Source organism: Equus quagga, chromosome 15, assembly GCF_021613505.1.
Source record: "Equus quagga isolate Etosha38 chromosome 15, UCLA_HA_Equagga_1.0, whole genome shotgun sequence".
Lineage (NCBI taxonomy): Eukaryota > Metazoa > Chordata > Mammalia > Perissodactyla > Equidae > Equus > Equus quagga.
Window position 1 is genome coordinate 86,154,187 of NC_060281.1, and position 20,154 is coordinate 86,174,340.

At 45.6% G+C, this 20,154-nt stretch overlaps 1 protein-coding gene across 5 annotated transcripts in view; it reads left to right on the forward strand.

Annotated features, from left to right (window-relative positions):
* The window catches only part of NF2 (NF2, moesin-ezrin-radixin like (MERLIN) tumor suppressor), a 76,293-nt gene that overhangs the window by 40,039 nt on the left and 16,100 nt on the right, over positions 1 to 20,154 (forward strand). For all 5 annotated transcript variants that reach the window (XR_006885276.1, XR_006885278.1, XR_006885277.1 and 2 more), the window contains exons 7-15: positions 1,307 to 1,382; positions 4,460 to 4,594; positions 7,565 to 7,639; positions 9,375 to 9,488; positions 12,002 to 12,124; positions 12,879 to 13,096; positions 13,939 to 14,044; positions 16,897 to 17,024; positions 18,910 to 19,075. Coding sequence is in view for 2 of the 5 variants with exons in the window: in XM_046639452.1 (XP_046495408.1) it covers positions 1,307 to 1,382; positions 4,460 to 4,594; positions 7,565 to 7,639; positions 9,375 to 9,488; positions 12,002 to 12,124; positions 12,879 to 13,096; positions 13,939 to 14,044; positions 16,897 to 17,024; positions 18,910 to 19,075 (1,141 nt within the window). In the remaining 3 variants the exon portion in view is untranslated. The remainder of the gene's footprint in view (positions 1 to 1,306; positions 1,383 to 4,459; positions 4,595 to 7,564; positions 7,640 to 9,374; positions 9,489 to 12,001; positions 12,125 to 12,878; positions 13,097 to 13,938; positions 14,045 to 16,896; positions 17,025 to 18,909; positions 19,076 to 20,154) is intronic.

Consider the following 20,154-nt stretch of genomic DNA (forward strand, 5'->3'; position numbering starts at 1 on the left):
ACCCCCCACCACTCCTCCTCCTCACTCCCCAAAGGTAACCACTGTCCTGATTTCTCACTCCATAGACTAGTGTTGCCTGTCTTAAACTTTATATAAATGCAGTCGGACAGTTTCTATATTTTGTGTCTCACGTCCTTTACTCAGCATCATGTTGTGAGATTTGGGTTTGTGGCATGTAGTAGTTGTTTTTCTATTTTCATTGGTATGTGGAATTCCCTTGTATTAATAAACCACAAATTATTTCTCTATTCTACTATTGATGGGCCTTTAGGTTGTTAGGTCTTCTCCTGTTTTTTTCTCTTGTAAATAATCTCAAACAATTTTTCAGAGTAATTGTACTAATTTACATCAGCCTTGTGTGTTTTTTCTAGTTACTCTACCCACTTGCCAGTATTTGGTATTCTCTCAGGTTGAGTTGTTTAAATTCATTTGAGAGCATTTTGAGATCAGAGAGAAGGAAGAAGACAAGATCATAGGGAAACTTGAGTTAAAAATTTTTTTTTTTGAGGAAGATTAGCCCTGAGCTAACTACTGCCAATCCTCTTCTTGCTGGGGAAGACTGGCCCAGGGCTAACAGCCGTGCCCATCTTCCTCTGCTTTATACGTGGGACGCCTACCACAGCATGGCTTTTACCAAGCAGTGCCATGTCCGCACCTGGGATCTGAACCGGAGAACCCCGGGCCGAGAAGCGGAACGCATGAACTTAACCGCTCTGCCACCGGGCCGGCCCTGAGTTAAAATATTTTGATAACATACCTATTTGGGAGTTTTCTGCAAGTCATTACTGCTTCAGGAGCTTGCTTTAAATTTGACTCGTAACTTAGAAGTGGGTAACCCGGCTTTGGTTTTACAGCCCAGATAGCTCTTGCCCTCACCTCCAACAACATCCAAAGAAACAAAATCAGGAAGGTAGCTCTCCTGCAGAGAGAGTTGTTTCATTACCAAAACCTTCTAGGGGAAGGAAGTACACATTTATAAAGCAACAACTTAAATGAAATTTGAGCATCAAAATCCATTTGAGAGGAGAAGATAACATACCACGTGCTTTTCTTGAATTGCTTGAGATGGGTGTCACTGTTTACCAAGGGCAAAGCGTGAAATTGAAGCTAAGAGACACTGTAATGAATCTGCTCTCTTGTTTTTATGGGAACGGGAAATTCTGCTTGACCTCGGTGTGTTTGATAGACTTGGGGTTGGGAAGAGCTTTGCTGGTATCTGCTCTGGCTTGCATCTTCTGGCAGGTTCGAACGGTCAGCTTGGCGTGTGCCTGCCCCCCAGTGACAGTGTCTTTCATTCTTCTCACAGGGATGAAGCTGAAATGGAATATTTGAAGATAGCTCAAGACCTGGAGATGTACGGTGTGAACTACTTTGCAATCCGGGTGTGTTGAAGCCTCTCCAAGTTCCCTGTGTAGAAACACAGCCTGAATCAGGGCAGACTGCTAAAATGGGTTACTTCCTCATTCTGGGGTGGTAGGCTCTTCAACGGTTCAGTGGTAAAGAAGAGAAGAGGTAGGGGAGAAGGTCTTATAGCCTTATTTTCTATTTTTGGACTTCAATTAGATCCTAGGTAATTGTGTGTCACTTGAGCCTCCGGGGACTTGGGCCTGGTCCTGGCTCCGCAGAAACCTGTTTGAATGCTCTGAGAGTAACATTTGATTATTTCTGGCTCTCTGAGATCTCAGCCCACAGGGAGCACCTGTAAATACTTTCTTCCCCCAGGGCACAAGGAAAGTAAAACTGCTTTTATAGATTACTGATTTGTTTGGGTGGGGACTTTTGTTCTCACTAGCAGGCTAATTGGTTTTCTATTCAAACCGTTAATAGTCCACTGTCCTCTGGGAGCACGCTGCTTCTGCACCAGACAGGCATTTATTTCAATCTGGCCTTTCCAGCGTCTTTCTCCCGAGGGTCCGCTGCTGGGTGTACTGCCTAGGTAGCTCCTTCCAAAGGAATTCTTGTGATTAAAGTATTTCATTGCTGCTTCCAAACTGCGGATGAGTAGCTGCTAAAACAGCCGTCCACGGTGGTCCACCTTTATTATCATAATTAGGATTTTCTTTCCTTTTTTGGGTTCCCATAAATTTTGTATTAAATCTGGGTAAATTGAAACATTTTAAATATTCTAGGATAGCTTTCTGTTTATTTGTTTTCTAAATAGATTTTTTTTAATGGATTGCTTTGCATAAAATAAGCCACACTGACGAGTTATATTATTTCATATAGTAAAGTGCCTAAAAGATTTTCCATAATAATGCAGATGGTTCTTTTCTAAAGTTTCATTAATTCATATTTGCTAATTGTTTGGTTTCTTTAAGATCAGGCATTTGACACATTTCTGAGATTTTGTTAACACAACTGTTCTTCCCCCACATGCCTACCTCCTAGATTCCAGAAGAGTGTATTCTGCAATCCTCAAAAACAGTATCTTATTAGGAAATATTTCTAGAGTAGTCAGACTACAATATTCTGTTGTGTGTGTGTTTCTTATATTGCACAGTGGATATTTTAGTCTTTTTTTTTTTTTAAAGATTTTATTTTCCCTTTTTCTCCCAAAGCCCCCCAGTACATAGTTGTGTATTTTTAGTTGTGGGTCCTTCCAGTTGGGGCATGTGGGATGCTGCCTCTGCATGGCTTGACTAGTGGTACCATGTCCACGCCCAGTATTCAAACTGGCGAAACCCTGGGCCACCGAAGCAGAGCGCGCAAACTTAACCACTCGGCCACGGGGCTGGCCCCTTTAGTGTCTTTTTTGTTGAAATTCCTGAAACTGCACCATTAACTAAGGAAGATATGGGCTTAGAACAGTTTAAAAGGAGCTGCTTGAATCCCCACCTTTCTCTGTTTATTTTCTAGAAGTGTTGTTGGAGTCATAACGATAGGAAGTAGAGGGTGGAACCCCCTGCTTTTTTTAAACTGGAAATGTTGAAATTTGTGATGGGAATATTTGTTTCTGAGTTATTTATTTATGAGCAGGAGAATTTGAAGTGAAGACAGAATCTGGTGTGCATGAATGTAATGGTTAAGTAGTGCATGATTTTGTTCGATATGAGACATGAAAGGAGCTATGAAAAATGGGTGGTGATTGGTGGACCGAATGCCTAATAAAAAAATAAAAGATAAAGAAAAATGTCAAGTCTTGGAATTAAAAAAAACCCCTGTGATCCCTTGTCCCAGTGATGATGGGTTAGGGTGCCAGCATGTGTGTAGTTGACAAGGACAGGGATAGGGAGACAATAACATCCTCAAAGGAGGGTGAAGGATTATCACGTGGGCCGTACTTCTTTTCAAACGTTAAACTAAGTAGTCAGAAACATAATGAAATATCTCGTTTTCCAAAATGTGCCATAGATTTTGAAAGTACACAGCCTCATTTGAAAGTACAAAGTGTTAATGCAGTAGTTTTAAGAGCTTTGCAGACAAGCGGAGGAATCTCTCTCGTGGTTTGATGATAGCCCCTGACTTCGGAGTGTTAGCAGGAGTAAAAGATTTGTCTTGAAACACTCACTCTCACTTCTCCACGTGATTCCTGCTGTGAGATTGGTACTTCTCATCACAGTCCAACCACCTCCTCCTTTCACAGATCTGTTTTCCTGCCCCTGAGTCTTATTCAATTTCCTTGTCAGCAGGAGGTCAGGTGCTGTGGGTCCTTGTGCAGGGAGCATACTTCCACCATCCTACAAGGGCTGGTCCACAGCGCAGGCGTGAGGATGTGGCCTCCAGGTCCACAGCTGGGTCAGTGACATGAGGGCCCTGGGCACTTTGCCCTCTGGCTGCCATGACTGCTGACCAGGACCGCTGTCAGTGGTATAGCGCATGTAGAGTTAATCTGTTAAATTTTTAAATAGCTCTATTGAGGTATAATTTGTATACAATTTATTTTGATATATTTTTTCCAGCAGTTTATTATAAAAAGTTTCAAATATGCAAGAAAGTCGAAAGAATTTTACAGACAATACCCATATATACCCACTACCTAAATTCTACAGTTAACATTTTACTATTCTTGCTGTATCACATTGAGAGTACGTTTTAACATAAAATAAGACCATCTGATCCCAGCACTTAGAATTTTTTCTCTGGTAGTCCAACAGCCTTTTCTTTTAACATAATTAATGTTTAATCCTATGGGTTTTTATTCTACATCCACGGTAACCTGGTTATTTAATTAGAGATAACAACGCTTAGATTGCTGCTACATTAGCCATCAAGCCAGTGACAGAAGCCTACAGTGATCCCTCTGTGGGACACATGAGTTACAAGAACAGTACAGTTTTCCCTCTGTCTGCCCCAGTTGAGGAAGCTGGAGGCCCCCTGGGTTACAAGACAGCTGTGACTTCTGTTGGGACCTGTTGAACCTTGTCACATATAACAGTGTGTGCCAGGTTCTTTGGGAAGCTGAATCAAATCCCAAACATCAGCTGGAGCTGACAGTGGCTGTTGTTTATCGAATCTACAGAATAAAAAGGGCACAGAACTGCTGCTTGGAGTGGATGCTCTGGGGCTTCACATCTATGACCCTGAGAACAGGCTGACCCCCAAGATCTCCTTCCCCTGGAATGAAATCCGAAACATCTCGTACAGCGACAAGGAGGTAGGACATGTGTATACAGCAGATGCACCAGTGGTCCAGCAGAAGGGCTTTCCCCATCTCTCCTCCTTGCTGGAGCATCCCCAGCCAGACTCCTTCTTGCTATCAGTAAAATCCTTTAATTCTCAGGCTTTGGGTTTTTGGTTGTTGGTTTTTATAGTATTTATAGAACAGTACGGGCATCCTGTTTTCAAATAGTGTCACTAAACCCCCCTGCTGACTAACAAGAGGCTGGGAAGCTCCGCTTGTCAGGACTAAACCCCAAGGAACAGTAAACAAACCTGAAAGTAACATTTTCTTATTGCTTGGCTTTCTATTTCTGTTGAGAAATTTTCTTTGTATTTTAAATGTGGTATATATTAAACCCTCTGTCTGTGTCCAGTGCTTGATACATGTGATGGGGAAATATATATATATCCATACGTAATGTGTGTGTGTGTGTATCGCTCAGCAATGATATAAATAAGGGTATCAGGCTAACCTGCTTACAAGAATTTGAGAATAAAGTGTGAATAATTTAGATGAACACTCTAAATAGAATTCAGATATTTCTATATAGGGTGGTGCCCTTTCCCAGATGCTGTAATCCTGTGTTCATTCATTCATTCATTCATCGTTAATTTTAAAGGAATCGTTGAGCATCTGCTTTGTCTTAGGTTTCGTGGGGGAAACAAAGATACAGAAAATCCGCTCTCAGCCCTCAAAGAAGTTAGTCAGGTAGCACTTCAGCTGCTGTAACGCACAACTGTCGTGGAAGGGAGCGATGGTGAGGAGGATGGTAATACAGTGCTTTTCCACTTACAAGCACTTTAACCCCCACTCTCTGGTTTGGTCCTCACGAAAACACTGCTGAAAGAGGAGGGGCCGTGATTTGGTTGTCTCTGTGTCACGTCAGGAGGCAGAGATGCAGAGGGATCAAGTAACCTGTGATCAGTGAGGGGAATAGCAGAGGATGAGCCCTGAGAACACAGGGCACCAGGCAGAGAGAGCAGGCCGAGACGTGCTCAGGCACCCGCTGGTGCCTGCACAGCCGGGACGCCAAGTGTGGAGTAGCAGTGACAGCTCATGTTGTTGTCTGCAAAGCCCCCACCCCTGAGCAGATTTCCTGTTTCCTCTTTTCTCGTAGCAACTCCGGGAAAGGAACATCAGGCCCCTGGTTTCCAACACGTGGTTGAGATCTGCTCAGCCATGTTTGATGAGACAGATTGAGTTTCTTAATTCAAAACATTCTGGCTTTCGAATTTTTGTAAAGAGCCCAGGAGATGAGCATTTAGGTATTTCTTTTTTAAAGTACTTCAGTTGAAAGCTCCCCATGACTTAAACCAGTAGGTGTGCCACGGTACAGCAGTTTTTCATCTCTAATTTCATAAAGTCTGTTTACCGCACATCCACAAATTTGAGTGCTAAAGGCTCCCAAAACACTCGTTCTTCACAGAACCCAAGGATTAAAGTCTCCCCTAGTACAGCCTGACACAATAAACTCTAATGTCCCCTCTCCTGTGGCAAGGCGCCGTCATGTTCCATCATGTCAATAACTCTCACTGCAAGAGGACGCCAAGCTGACTTGACATAATGGGAAGTCGTCTTGGTAGTTATGCATGACAGCCATGCTGTCAAAACAGAAATGTTGGTTTATTTTAAGTGATCCATTGATTCTTTGTGTGCGCCCTGGCATGGCGCAGAGCCTGTGGTTTCCCCACTACTTGTGGTTTCCCACTGACAGCTCTGGGGTTTGACAGCAAGGCCAAAAATAAGCTCACGAAATTCACAAATAGCAGCCTACACAAGAACAATACTGCTTCTAAGTTAACTTGACCAAAAGCTAAAGAAATGATCGTTTTCTGTCCTCTGTGTGCTAACCCCTTGTTGGACAATATAACATGTGAAAGAAGTATCCAAGAATAAAACTTCCCAAACATAGTTATCTGCTTAGCAAGTCTTTCTTGGGAATGGATATCCATTTTTTAAGGGCATCTTTGCGATCTAGGATCTGCTGGCCTCATCAGGAATGGTTGGGAACATCAGTTGCCATTTGTTCTTAATATGCTTCCCTGCTTAAAGGTCTGGCCTTGGTTCTCCTAGTGAGCTGCCACCCTATCCTTACCATTAACTTTCTCTCTTCTTTGACTTCAGGAACTGTTTTCCTCTTCTACTCTAGTTCATTCTTTTACACTTTATTCCTTCTGTTAACAGATTTCATCAAATAATCTGCATGTTCAGAAACCTGGAGTGATCACTCTGTGTGTGCTGCCACATCAAATCTAAACCCTTCTGACAGTCCACCCCCAGCCCACCTCACCACCCCAGCCCACCCCTGCCTTCCTCCCAGTCTAAACCTATGGTATCGTCTTAGTCATCAAAGAGTTAAAAATGTCCCACACATACACACGCACAAATACACAGTGCTCATTTCCCCACCTCTGCCTTATTTCTCTTCCTTGCCCTGTCCAGAATGCCCCTCCATCCTACCTTGTAACTTCTCTGTCATATTCTTTGTCTAAGACCAGCTTACTCCCCTCCTACTTCTGCTAGACCTACTCTGAACCCTCAGGACGTTAGTGATTTGTGCCACCAATGAGGCACTAATATATGATGTCATTTCTTGAGTGATTGACTGTTGTTAGTCCAGTTCCAGCTAGGTTGTGAGCTTCCTGAAGGCAGGATCGTGCCTTAGACACTGCGGTGTTGGCCTCAAGGTCGGGCCCATCAAGGGTTCTTATTTCAGGTTTCCAAGCCTAAGGTGGTGCTGAGAGCATATCTTCCAGGATCCTGAACTCCCACAGCCCCAGGTGTGGCACCCCACAGAAACTTATAATTCACTGTGATTTAGTGCCTGGGCACCAGGAAGCCAGGACAAGGCAAAGCCGAGTGCTGGATCTCTGTCAATGTGGTTGCTGCTGTTTTGGGTTCTCCCAGTTGGTGGTAACGTTCTAGGCTGTCAGACTGAAACTGTTTTCTGCTTCCTTCTTTCAGTTTACTATTAAACCATTGGATAAGAAAATTGATGTCTTCAAATTTAACTCCTCAAAGCTTCGTGTTAATAAGCTGGTAAGTTCAGATCCTGGTTTTTATTACTGATAACTGTAGTTTTTCTGAGAATTTGAATGGCCTTTTTGAAAGAAAACGAGAATGGCATCTTGTAAGGTGATAGCTCACTTGATACACACTTTTCCAATAGGCCTTGAAAAACTCTTCTCTTAACCGAAAGAGTAAACCTAAATTTTGTGATGAGGAACTTTTTAAAATTATTTTTATTGAAGTACTTCGTATATATAAAAGGATAATATAATTACGTCTGAGATATAGAGTGACAAAAATAAATAGCTATGTGCCCACTATCCAGATAGCACACTTGCAGTACTTTTGAAACCCCTCATGTTAGCACCCTGCAGGTCCCTGCCCTCCCTGAGGAAGATCACTGTTCAGTGCTGTGTGCTGACTATCCTCTTGCTTTTCATCAGAATTTCATTTCTTGAGTGGCAAGACAAATATACTATTAAGTTTTGTATTTTTTTGACATTAAGTGCTGTTAACTGTACTCTTTCATCGCTTGTTTTTTTTACACATTATTTTTTGAGATTTGTCTATGTTGATTCTTAAAGATATGACCCCTTCATTTTCACTGCTGTATTATATTCCATTATATGGAGGTGTATGTGTGTGTATTTTTTCATTCTTCTATTAATGGACAATTAAGTGCTTTCCACTTCTTTGCCATTTTAAAAAGGCTGTTACAAACATTCTTGAATCTGCCTCCTGGTGTGCATGGGCAATAGTGTCTTTAGAGTTTAAAGAATATATACACATAGCCCTACAAGTGCAGGCAGGGCTGTAGTGTGTGTCCAAATTCAAGATGATGCCATGTTGTTTTCCACAGAAGGTGAATTAATTTACGGATCCAATAGTGGTGGATGAGACTTTCTTTTGCTTTATATCCTCAACAATTGTATTATCAGCCTTTTTTTAAATTTTTGCCAATCTTGTGCATATAAAATGGTATCTCAGTGTCATATTAATTTGCATCTTTATATTTACTAATGAAGTTGAACATCTTTTTGTATGTTTATTGACCAATCTTGTTGTCTCTTCTGTCAAATGCTTGTTTCATGTCTTCTGGCTTTTTTTCTCTTGGGTTAGTTGTTTTCTTTTTGGTTATATCTTCTTCCAGTTTGTGGCATATTTTTCCTCTTTTTTTATAATGTCTTAACAAAAAATTTTTAATTTCAAGGTTCACTAATGTATACATCTTTTCCTTAATCGTTGGTGGTTTTTGTGTCTTGCTTGACATCTTTCCTTATCTTATATCATAAAGATATTCTTCCATATTATCCTCTAAAATTTCAAGGACTTGATCTTCACATTTAAGTCTTTCATCCTTCTAGAGTTTATTTGTACAGGTGGTGTGAGGGAGCGATCCAATTTACTTTTTTCCATGTGAATAGCCCAAACTATTGAATGCACTTTCCTCTCCTCCCTGACCTGCAGAGCCACCTCCTGACTTAGGAGAGGGAGGTGCATCCGGAAGACATGCTGAAGCATCGTCAGTGTCTCTTCTCTGTGGTTTTTGGCCCTGGCGTACCTGAGCCTCCCTTGTTTTGCTTGTCTCCAGAGCCGAGAGCACGCAAGGCCGTTGGTAGGGCTTTGGTGTTTCCCTCCATGCTCTCCTCTCAGGTTTCTTACTGCCCGCAAGAGCCCTCAGACCAAGATGCTGTGGTGCTGGTGAGCTGGTAGGCAGTGAAGTAAATTTGTGGGCTTAACATTTCTCTTGTTTCTGTGGCCACAGATTCTCCAGCTATGTATTGGGAACCATGACCTTTTTATGAGGAGAAGGAAGGCTGATTCTTTGGAAGTTCAGCAGATGAAAGCCCAGGCCAGGGAGGAGAAGGCTAGAAAGCAGGTGAGCAAGACTGAGTGAACTGCTGTTGTTAGGGAGCGGTGGGTCTTGGCCTGGGAGGGAAGGTAGGGGGTGGTCGTGTACTGAAAGGAGTCGTTTGGCCATGGATATGCCTGCTCTTATTTTATCTCTGTTGCATCTTTATTGGCTGATGCCCAACTGGCGGGGTGTCAGCTCTGGAAATGAGGAATAAACTGTAATAGCATATCTAAAAGCAACGTCTCTCGTTGTTTCTCCACTTAGGTGAAGTAAGTGAAGTGTGGTGAATGCAGATTTGGGAAGAGATAGCCAAGCCTGCATGGATCCATCCAGCCATGCACCTCTTGTCCATCTAGCTGGCTTGCTTTCTTTTTGCCTGCCTGTCTGCTTTGCCCAGCCTTCCCCTTTCCTAATTAGATGGTGATAGAATGCATGGAGGCATTTCACTGCTTGCTGCTGGAACGCTAATTAGACTCCGGCCGCACCTCCCACTGCAGGTCAGCCCAGGCAGCACATCGCCCGCAGCGGGAGGTGCTGGGAGCACGTCAGCAGACCGGACGGTCTGCATCATTGTTTTCTACTCACAGACCTTTTTGACTCACTGAAATACACACAACTAATCTGAGCCTCGCTGCTGAGGATATCAATTGTGGCTTTGGATGAAGCACTAGATAGAGTGGCAGCAACTGCAGACTGCTGCCCTCAGGACTTGGTGGCCCAGAGGTGTAATAATTAGTCTGTGTGCAGCTCTCTGATTTGGGGACTCCGGCGAGGCTGGCTCCCAGCCCTGAGACTTAGAATGAAATGTGCAGTTTGATCCCATGTGCTTTCAGCTCTCCGTCTCTCTACTTTCTGAGACAGTGGGCCATAGATGTGCTGTTTAGATGCTTTCGGGTGGTGAAATGGATTTTGCTGGACAAAGAAATGCTCCTGAGCCAGCCTGGGGTCACGGTGGTAACTTGAAGAAGAGCCCTCTTTGACCTCTTTCAGAGGGGCAAAGCTTAGAAGTGAGAGATCTGAAAACGGCAAGGAGCGTCTAGGCCTCTGGGCTGTGGCAGAGAATAGCGTGAACACACCCCAGACCTGCACCGCCTGTAGAACAGCAGAGACACGTCCCTGGCCTCTGCAAACCGCAGGCTCCTTTGGCCCAGGAGCACAGACACTGACCTTGGAGCCAGGTGTGAAACTTAGTATGTGATGTTAGCGAATGGCTTACCTTCCAGAGCTCAGTGTTTTCATCTGTCAAGTGGAGCTAATGATACCTCTTCTCTGTCTCGGATCAAAGGACACAGTGTACCTGAAAGTCTTTGTAAGCTTAAACTACTTTGCAGACAGGAGGTCCCTTTTAATTGGGGTGGAGGTCGCAGGGAGAGTGCAGTGCTGGGAACAGAAGGGAATAGCTGCACTTTTTTCAAGCAGAGAATAATGGAGATAGAGTAATCCACCTAATGGAAATCGTAATATGATGGAAATTGGAGAACAAATTGGCTAAGCTTTTCATTGACCTGCAAGAGAAAAATTGAAGAAGAATTTATGCTATTTTATTGCTTGTCTTTGCATTATTCCTTCGAGTCCCAATGATTTTTTTTTTTTTATCTTAGTATTTAGAAAAAGCAACAGTCGTAGAAATCTTTTGTTTGGGAGAAGATTGAATCAAGAAATAAGTAGTTAAATGTGCTGTAATTATTTAAGGAAGAAAATAGTGCAGTGGACACTTCTGGGTTCTGCTTTCCGAACTCAGTTAGTACCCTAGGATCACAGAGAATAGCACTTGTCCTGTGCTTGTTCTCCTTATTAAGCTCAGCATGTGGTCCAATTAATACAGTGATCCAGAAGGCAAGGGAGGTGGTGGCTGCTTTGTACTGGTGCCTTAAGGACGGGGGAGTGTGTGCTCCCTGCCTGGCTCCCTCTTGCAGGCCTGGCTCAGGAGTTGCCTCCCTGTGAGGCTATGAGAGTCTGTGCTGTGGCTGCTGCAGCAGCTTCCCCCTGTGCAATACAATGTTTGAGCCACTGATGCATCACACAAAATGATTCCATCTTCTCTGTGGGTCAGGGGCAAGAGTGGAGCTATTGTTGATGAAAGTAGAGATGTGGGAGGGGTCTGTGTGGATCAGAAATGGTGAGATGGCTCGTCCAACCAGACGAGAAAGCTGTCTGTTTCTGGGGCTCCCTCTCAGGGAGAAGGAACCTGCATTGTGTCCTGTCAGCCACAGGGCAGAGCCACGTGCGGTCTCCCAACAAAAAGGGATATTGGCAAGGTGGCAGTTTCAGCACAGTGTGTGAGAATGCCTCCTTCGATCCAGGTAGAGACAGGGCTTGGTTTTTTGTCGTTTGTTTGTTCATTCACCACTAGATGGTTTTTCAAGGAACAGAGCTTTCAACTCTACAGCTGGTTTAGAAGGACAGAGGGTAGTGGCGGCAAGAATGACACTGGCTACCTGTAAAGGGAAAACGAGGGTCTCCAAAGGGGAGCATTCTTGGATCTCTGCACCAGAGGTCGTGAGCCCTGTGACTCTGACTGCTCTCCTTCCCCGCAGATGGAGCGGCAGCGCCTTGCTCGAGAGAAGCAGATGAGGGAGGAGGCTGAACGCACGAGGGACGAGCTGGAGAGGAGGCTGCTGCAGATGAAGGAAGAAGCAACAATGGCCAACGAAGCACTGGTGATTTTCGAGGAGTCCGGGTCCCAGGAGGCTCTTTGGGGACTTGCTTAGTTTTCTGAAGTTAGGCCTCCTGAGGACCACAAATTAGCGACATTTGCTTTGACCCTTTATATCAGCTTAAAAAAAAAATTCCGTGCCTTTTCTTTCCACCTGTGTTGGCTGAAGCAGACTTAGGTTGAGTTCATGTGCAGCCAAAGTCCACTTTCACCGTGGGCTGCCTGTAGAGTAGGGCTCCTCAGCCCTGGCACTGCTGACACTGGGGCCAGATCATCCTTTGTGGGTGGAGCTGTCCTGTGCATTGAGGATGTTTAGCAGTGTCTCTGGCCTCTGCCCACCAGACAGCTGTAGCACCACCTCACCCCCCCATTTGCGATGATCAGAAATATCTCCAGACATAATTGTATGTCCCCCAGGGTGCAAATTCTTCTCTGGTTTTGAACCACCGATTTAAAGGGAAAGAAGAATAGAGCTAAGTTGCTTTTCTCCCTCATAAAGCAAGCCTCAGCTCAAGTGGGTATGTGAAAAAGGAGCTTTCTTGTTGCTCCCCGTGGATGCAACCGGAAGGGCACTTCTGAAAAGTTGAGGGATGTGTCTTGTCATCTGTTGCCAGAATGTCATCTGAGGGGACACTCAGTGGCAGGGCCCCAGGGAGTCTGAGACTCTGCTTCTTGCTGACCTGAGTGTCTGAGGCCAGATCCAGGTGGGATAACAGGCGTGTGATCCCCGTTCCAGCTGACAGTGCTCTTGTCCCCAGATGCGGTCTGAGGAGACGGCTGACCTGTTGGCAGAAAAGGCCCAAATCACTGAGGAGGAGGCAAAACTCCTGGCACAGAAGGCCGCAGAGGCCGAACAGGAAATGCAGCGCATCAAAGCCACAGCCATTCGGACCGAGGAAGAAAAGCGCCTGATGGAGCAGAAGGTGCTGGAGGCCGAGGTGCTGGCGCTGAAGATGGCTGAGGAGTCGGAGAGGAGGTCAGAGATGGGAGAGGGTGGGAGTCCTGGGCGAGGGGCTGCTCGGTCCTACCCTGCCCTGAGGCAGAGCTTGACTGCAGCTGTCCTCAGGCTGCTTCTCCATCTTCTGGGGCAGGGGCGTGCAGACTGGTACTTAATCAGGTTTTGGGGCTGGAGCCTGCAGAAGGACTCAGGAACCCAGTCTCTTGTCGAGTGGACCTCTGCTCATGCATCTGCCCTTGTGATAAGCCCCTGTCCTCTGATAGCCGTGTTGGTAGGAAAACCATTGGGCCTGTCCACAGGCTGTTGTTAGCTGAGTAGGTATAAGGAGGCTCTTCTTACATTTAAAATATGCCGTTCTTTCCCCTTTTTGTTTAGGGGGCCTGTGGGGAGACAGCAGCTATTTACCTTTAATGTAGAAACGAGGCACCCTCTTCCCTGCAGCCCATCCTTGTGCTAAGGCTCCTGAAGCAGATGGGAGGGAAGGGCCAGGATCCTCTCTGTGGCCAGAAGGCCTCAGCTCATGACCAGGTTGAAGGATGGAACTGTAGTCTGTACTTTTCAAAGACTATTCTAGGCTCTGGATTGTTCTGGTCCTGCAGCCTTCAGATAAACACTGGCACATTCTCCACAGTGTTTGGCTCTGTTTAAACGAACAATACCTGGGAATGTTGTCCTTGCTTTGTAAGTTCTGATTTCATGTAACTGTCCCCCCCACCCTCCACCATCCTTGTTTGCTTGTTCTGGTGCCATCTTCAGGGTTATCCCAGGTCCCTCCTCTCTGCAGATGTAAGGGGGAAGAGGGATCTCTCTCCTCCACCTGTCATCTTCAGGGGAGCTGACAGCTCCTCCTTTCTTGGCAGGGCCAAGGAGGCAGATCAGCTGAAGCAGGACCTGCAGGAAGCCCGTGAGGCCGAGCGAAGAGCCAAGCAAAAGCTCCTGGAAATCACCACCAAGCCCACATACCCAGTGAGTCTGGGCAGGGGGCCGCCAGCCTGTGGCTGCTTCAGACTTCATAACCTTCCCTTCCCTTCCAGCCGGGCGCCTTCAGGGTGACTGTTCAGGCAAATGCATGGTGCAGTGAGTGATGCAGAGAGCCTACAGTTAGGGACTGGGTAGAACACCTGGTCTGCCATTTGACCTTGGGCTAGTTAGTCACCTCTCTGATTTAAGAGATAACAGGCAACAGGGCCTTTTCCAGCTCTGAAATGTTCTTCTTATTCTAGGTAAGTAAGAGAGTCCCAAGTTATCATCAAGACGATTTGCTCTCTAGCCTCTTAAGGCCACAGTGAATGTAACCTTCGACTACCAGTATATACCACATCCCATAATTGTAGTTCTGGGCAAGGATAGCCCATATACTTGGAGTGAACTACTGCCATGCACGAACCAGCTTCCAACCTCAATTTTGGGACAGGGAGACAGACTTTGATTAAATAGGATCACAAAATGAATTGGGAAGCCTCTTCCCTTCCTTTCCTCTCTGTGTTCAGTTCAGCAAATATTTTTGCACATCTCTTCTGTTCTACATAATACTAGGCAGATGCAGAGCCTTTGTACAGACAAGGTGCACAGATGCCTAGGGGAGACCTTAGCCCAGCGTGGAGGACCAGGTGAGGCTCAGGATGCGTCTGAGCTGACTCTTGAAGGGTGAGTCAGAACTAGCCAGGTGGGAAAGCAACAATAGAGTATTCTAGGCAAGCATGCCAGTGTGCACACAGCACAAACACATGCACTGCACCTTCACACACACCGCAAAGATATGCATGTGGCAAAGAGGCGCAGGCAACAGAGGCATAAGCTCAGGGTTTGAGATGGAGGGAAATGTGAACACTTTGCTCTTGTCATCTGTTCTTGTTATCTGTTGCTGTGTGACGAGCCACCCCAAGCCCTCTATGTAGCTCAAAACCACCATGTGTTATTCTCTCTCGTGGCTTGGTGGGTTGGTTGGGCCAATGGTCTGTCCTTGGGGTCTCTGAGGTGGTTGCGGGCAGATGGCAGCTGGACTGGAGTCATGTAAGGGCTCATCTGGGCTGGATGTCCAAGATGTGTGTGTTTTGAAAATATACATTGCAGCAAACTTTATATACTTTTCTAACAATAAGTAAATCAATCCTGGAGGTGATCATCCATATCAGCCTTTTAATCATATTCCGTTGTATGGAGGATCGTAATTCATCTAGCCAGTCCCCTGTGGATGGATATTTAGTCTGTTTTCTTTTGCACTTATGAACAAAACTGCACTGAACATCTCTGAACACAAATCTTTGCACATCCATGTGGATATAGTAGAACAAATTCTCATGAATAGAGCTGTGGGGTCAGATTTCCCTTTCTGAGGCTCTCCACAGAGGTCGTCCCTGCGTGTCCCCTCAGGTCTTGCAGCGCCTGGCACTCATCTTTTCGGACATTTTTATGAAGCGTAACATACATACAGAGAAGTGTCCAAATTGTAGCTATACAGCTTGATGAATTTTCACACACTCAACACACCCATGTACCCAACACTCAGATCAGAAAACAGAGTGTTCTAGTACCCCAGAAGCTCCCTCTCAGTACCACCTTCACACGTTTAATACCCACGCAGACAGTCTGCCTCAGGCCTTGTTATTGTCTCAGATGCAATCGCTGAGCCTCTGCTCATTCCCAGACGCTGTCCTAGGCTCAGTAAAGGATCCAAGAGTGAAATAGAGGCAGATCCTGCCCTCAGGAAACTTGCCAACAGTAGAAAGATGAAGATATAGCCAAAAAGGATTCTTTTACGGGGTGGAGTTAGAGTAGTGCCATTACGAACTGGAAACACAACATTAACGCACAGCAAAGAGTTGTCATCTGGCCAAGAGGGATCTAGAAAGGCTTTGGTGAGAAATCATAGTATTTGAGAAGGGCCTTGGAAGGGAGATGGTAGTGTAGAGAGGAGGCGTGGTTTAGGCAAAGAAGCAGAGATGGGACAGCAGAGTGGTCCCAAGGAGTAATAAATGCTATCATTTACGGTTTTGTGGGGCAAATGGTGGAAGAAGCTGGAGAAGTAGGTTGGGGCAGTATTTCAGATGACTTTTTGTTCTGGGGTGAGAAAGTCCTCAGAACAAATCTAATTGCTTCACCCTATGCTTCAAGCCACACCCTGGCTTGATCTTCCAAATCCAAACTCCTCAGCAGACAGGGGAGCTCTTTATGGTCTGCTCCAGTCTCCCACCCGCCTCCCCACACTGGCACTGCAGGCACTCAGCATTCTCGCTGAGCTCTCTCTGCCTAGCCTGGGGCCAGCCTCTTGCCTGGCAAGCCTTCTCTGGCATGTCCTCTGATGCCAGCAGAGGCAGCATCTCTTCTAGCATACCTTCTCCAGCTTTCTCGGCCTCTGTTCACTCCCTGGCTACAGTGTTTACCTGTTTAATTGTGATGGTCTACAAATGCATCTGTTTGCTGAACAAGACTCAGCTGCTCTGAGCCAGGGAGCTGTCTTGTTCTGTGTTTCCAGCTCCTAGCATGGGGCCTGGGTGTTTCCTCCATGAAGAAGTGAGTGGGTGTTGTGTTGAGTTTGGCTGAGCATGAAGAATGGTTAAAGGCTTGAAGGGAACGGAATGATTTGCCTGGATTTGGCATCTTTGGGGCCGGTCACCTGGCAGCAGCGAGTGTAGAAAGATTGAAGAGAGGAGTCACGGGGGTGACAAGTGTGATGGGAGGTCGTGGTGGTGCTGGGAGACAGGGCCCTTGCTGTGCCCACTGCCTTTGTGGCTGTTGGAGGGTCACTGGTTAACACAGCAGTGCCCTTCTGTTCTTGTAGAACCCGAACCTCCTAATCAGCGATTTCTCATTCATAGCCCATGAACCCAATTCCAGCACCATTGCCTCCTGACATAACAAGCTTCAACCTCATTGGTGACAGCCTGTCTTTCGACTTCAAGGATACTGACATGAAGCGGCTTTCCATGGAGATAGAGAAAGAAAAGTATGTGGCCTCCTTCAGCCTCCCTCATGCCCTGCTCGGGCAGCTGGTGAGCTAGAGTGAGTCTGTCTTATCTGGGGAAAGTGGAGGGTTGACACAGCAGCCTGTCGCCAGCTCCTGCAAAGATTTGCTCTGTACTTAGCCACTGGAGGAAGAATTTCCTAAACAGAAATGAAGGACAACAGACCAGCATTCCTTCCAGGACAAAAATGACATGTGATTGGTGACCTGGAGTTTATAGTGGCTCAAAACTTCCCCTAAAGTATAAAGTATAAATATAAAGGATTGATTGTCAGGGGTCCCCAAGTCAGCCAGACTGCTGTCCACGTGGTGACAGAGCATGTGATAATGTTCTAAATTGGTAATAGAACACGTTTCCTAGTTGTGTTCTCTGGCGGCTGAGATTTGTGGTGATTCCCCTGACTAGAATGAAGGTGGGAGAGAAGCTCAGGCTCGAGGCTGAGGAAAGCAAACAGGTGGGGCAACAGCCAAGCTGAGCCAGCCCTCGCATGCAGCAGCACTGAGCTGAGCCCAGCACGCCTGTTCACAGCAGCTGCTGCTGAGTTTTCTTCTTCCTTCATTTTGTGGTCAGTGGAAGTGGATCCGAGATGAAAAGGCGTCCCACTCCAGAGACTGTTTAACCGAGCTCCCCTAATTCAGAGCCGTAGGGAAATCGCCCAGCTATGCCATGGCTTGCGAGAGAACAATCACATAGCTGCCATGTACTGAGTGCCTGGACATCAGGGTTTTTCAGCTTTTACTCACTTCATTCGCACAAATAACAGCAAACTGACATCAAAGGTAGGTTTTAGCGTTCCCGTTTATAAATGAGAACCCAGATTTAGAGCATCTAAAGAACTCATCCAGCATCCTGGAGCTGATGAGGCACAGACCTGGGGTTCAGCCCTTCGCCTGTCTGACTCTACAGCCTGTGTGCCTTCACCTTGTGGAGCATCCTTGGATAACCCTCTTGGGAAAGTCTCCTTGGAGCCCAGCACGAGCAACCATGAGTCGGGCTCTGTGTCTCTTTGGCTCGCATACTGAGGGTATAGATAAGTAGCCAGTGAGCCAGAGTCTCTGTCCATGGTATCTTCTGTCCGTGGTATCTGCTGTCTGAGTTCCCCTCCCAGCCTTTCACCACTGTCCAGGCATCCCCAATGTTACGTGATTATGATCAGGATGAGGCCATATCCTGTTCTGTGTCCTGCTTTTTTATAGCTTGTGTTTTCTTACTTATGACCCGTACACATGAAGCCATGGGAATCGCTACAGAATGTTCCTTAGCATTTGTGTTGCATGGTTTGCCTGGCCATGCCCTTGTAGTTGGACACTTTCAGGATGGTTTCCAGGTTTTCATCACAGAGACAGTGTGTATCTACTTGCAGGTGAGATAGTGCAGATCTTTTTCTTCCTGGTGTTGGCTGAGTGAGCTTCTGTCATCTTTAGGAGATGATGTCCCCAAACAAGTGGGGTGTGGCCACGGCCTATGAGAGGAGGTCTCTTGAATGGAATTACTTCTCGAGAAGGGTTGAGACGAGATTGTTTTGGATGCCAGGAGGCTTGCTTCATGTGTTGTTTTTTGTACAGAACTGAGAGCTGTCTGTTAGAACTGGTATTTGTGGAGCACTTTATGGGAGTTTCCAGAGGGCTTTCTTACACAGCCCTGGGGTCATTATCCCTATTTTATGGGTGGGGAAACGGATTCAGTCAGAGCAGTTAAGTGACTGGCCCAAGCTCCCACGACCTGTGAGCGGCAGAGTAGAGACGTGAACCCCAGGCTTCAGACCCTGGATCCCACCCTGAGCAGCTTGTTGGTCTGGAGCATCTCAATTCTCATAGGTCTTGCTGTTTGCCAAAGCCGTGATACACAGTATCCCCTTGCTGGCAGAGTGGAGTATATGGAGAAGAGCAAGCATCTGCAGGAGCAGCTCAATGAGCTCAAGACTGAGATCGAGGCCTTGAAACTCAAAGAGAGGGAGACGGCCTTGGATATTCTGCACAACGAGAACTCCGACCGGAGTGGCACCAGCAGCAAGCACAATACCATTAAAAAGGTACTAAGTCTCTTGTCTTTTGCTGATCAAGATAGTCATTAATGAAATGTGAGGTTGGCATTTGGTTTTCTCAGTAGCCGAATCATTAAACTGTTGTCATTTTTTTATGTGTACTTACTTGAGGAAATTTTTTGACTCATGCCAGAAAGGAAATTTAATCTGCCAGTGACTGTGAACCCATTGGCTTTATGGAAGGGGAGCTTGTGTTAAAAGCTCGGATGAAATGAATCACTGTTACGGGATGGGTTTTGATCCATCATTTAGCAGTAAAGCAGTTCTGTCTTTTAGGCCAAGGGGAGTTATGCCCAGGGAGCTGCCTTACTTAATGAGAAAGCAAAATGAAAAGGAGGCTGTTGAGAGGGGACTCTCCCTCTAGTTTCTTTGTGTTTTTAAGTGGCAAGGACTATAAAATTCTGTTCTTGATTTAGAAACCAAATTCTGAGTTTTTAACTTTTTTCACACCTAAAAGGATGTATCTAGAAGAACCTTAATGCTTTAAAAGATGACTTAATTTATGTTGCTAACAGTTCATATCTTTCTCCATTTACATTTTGAGGTTTCAGCATTTTAGAGGAAGTTAAGTTCCATACTTAAATGTCAGCCCCAGAGTATATTTCTCTTATGTTGGGCAAACCAGAAAGGTCCTCTCTTGCCAGTTGATGTCTGCTCCAAACTGATAGCCCAGGATCAGGTTAACACCTGTAAAATAGGTGCCATTAAGATAAGACTGTTCATTGAGTCTAGTTAATAATAGTTTAGATATGCTTAATTCTTTGCTCTTTACCTTAGTCTTTAAAATGGTCTTCCGGTTTAAGGAATCTCTGTTGTCAGTGGTTAAGCTGTATCTGAAAACTCTAAGAGATCTGTGTCCACCTGCCATCGTTGATGAGACAGTCGGGAGCAACCGAATTCTTTCTCTTGACTGCATTTGTGTTGGCACCGGATAGAGAATTCCTTTTAATAGCATAACCTAGAAGGAAAGACCTTTCCATATTGCACATTCTTCTTTCCTCTGGCTTCTGTAAGTTACTGGGTTTCCCTTCCAAAACCAAATTATTAAACAGCAAAAGGGGAGCTAC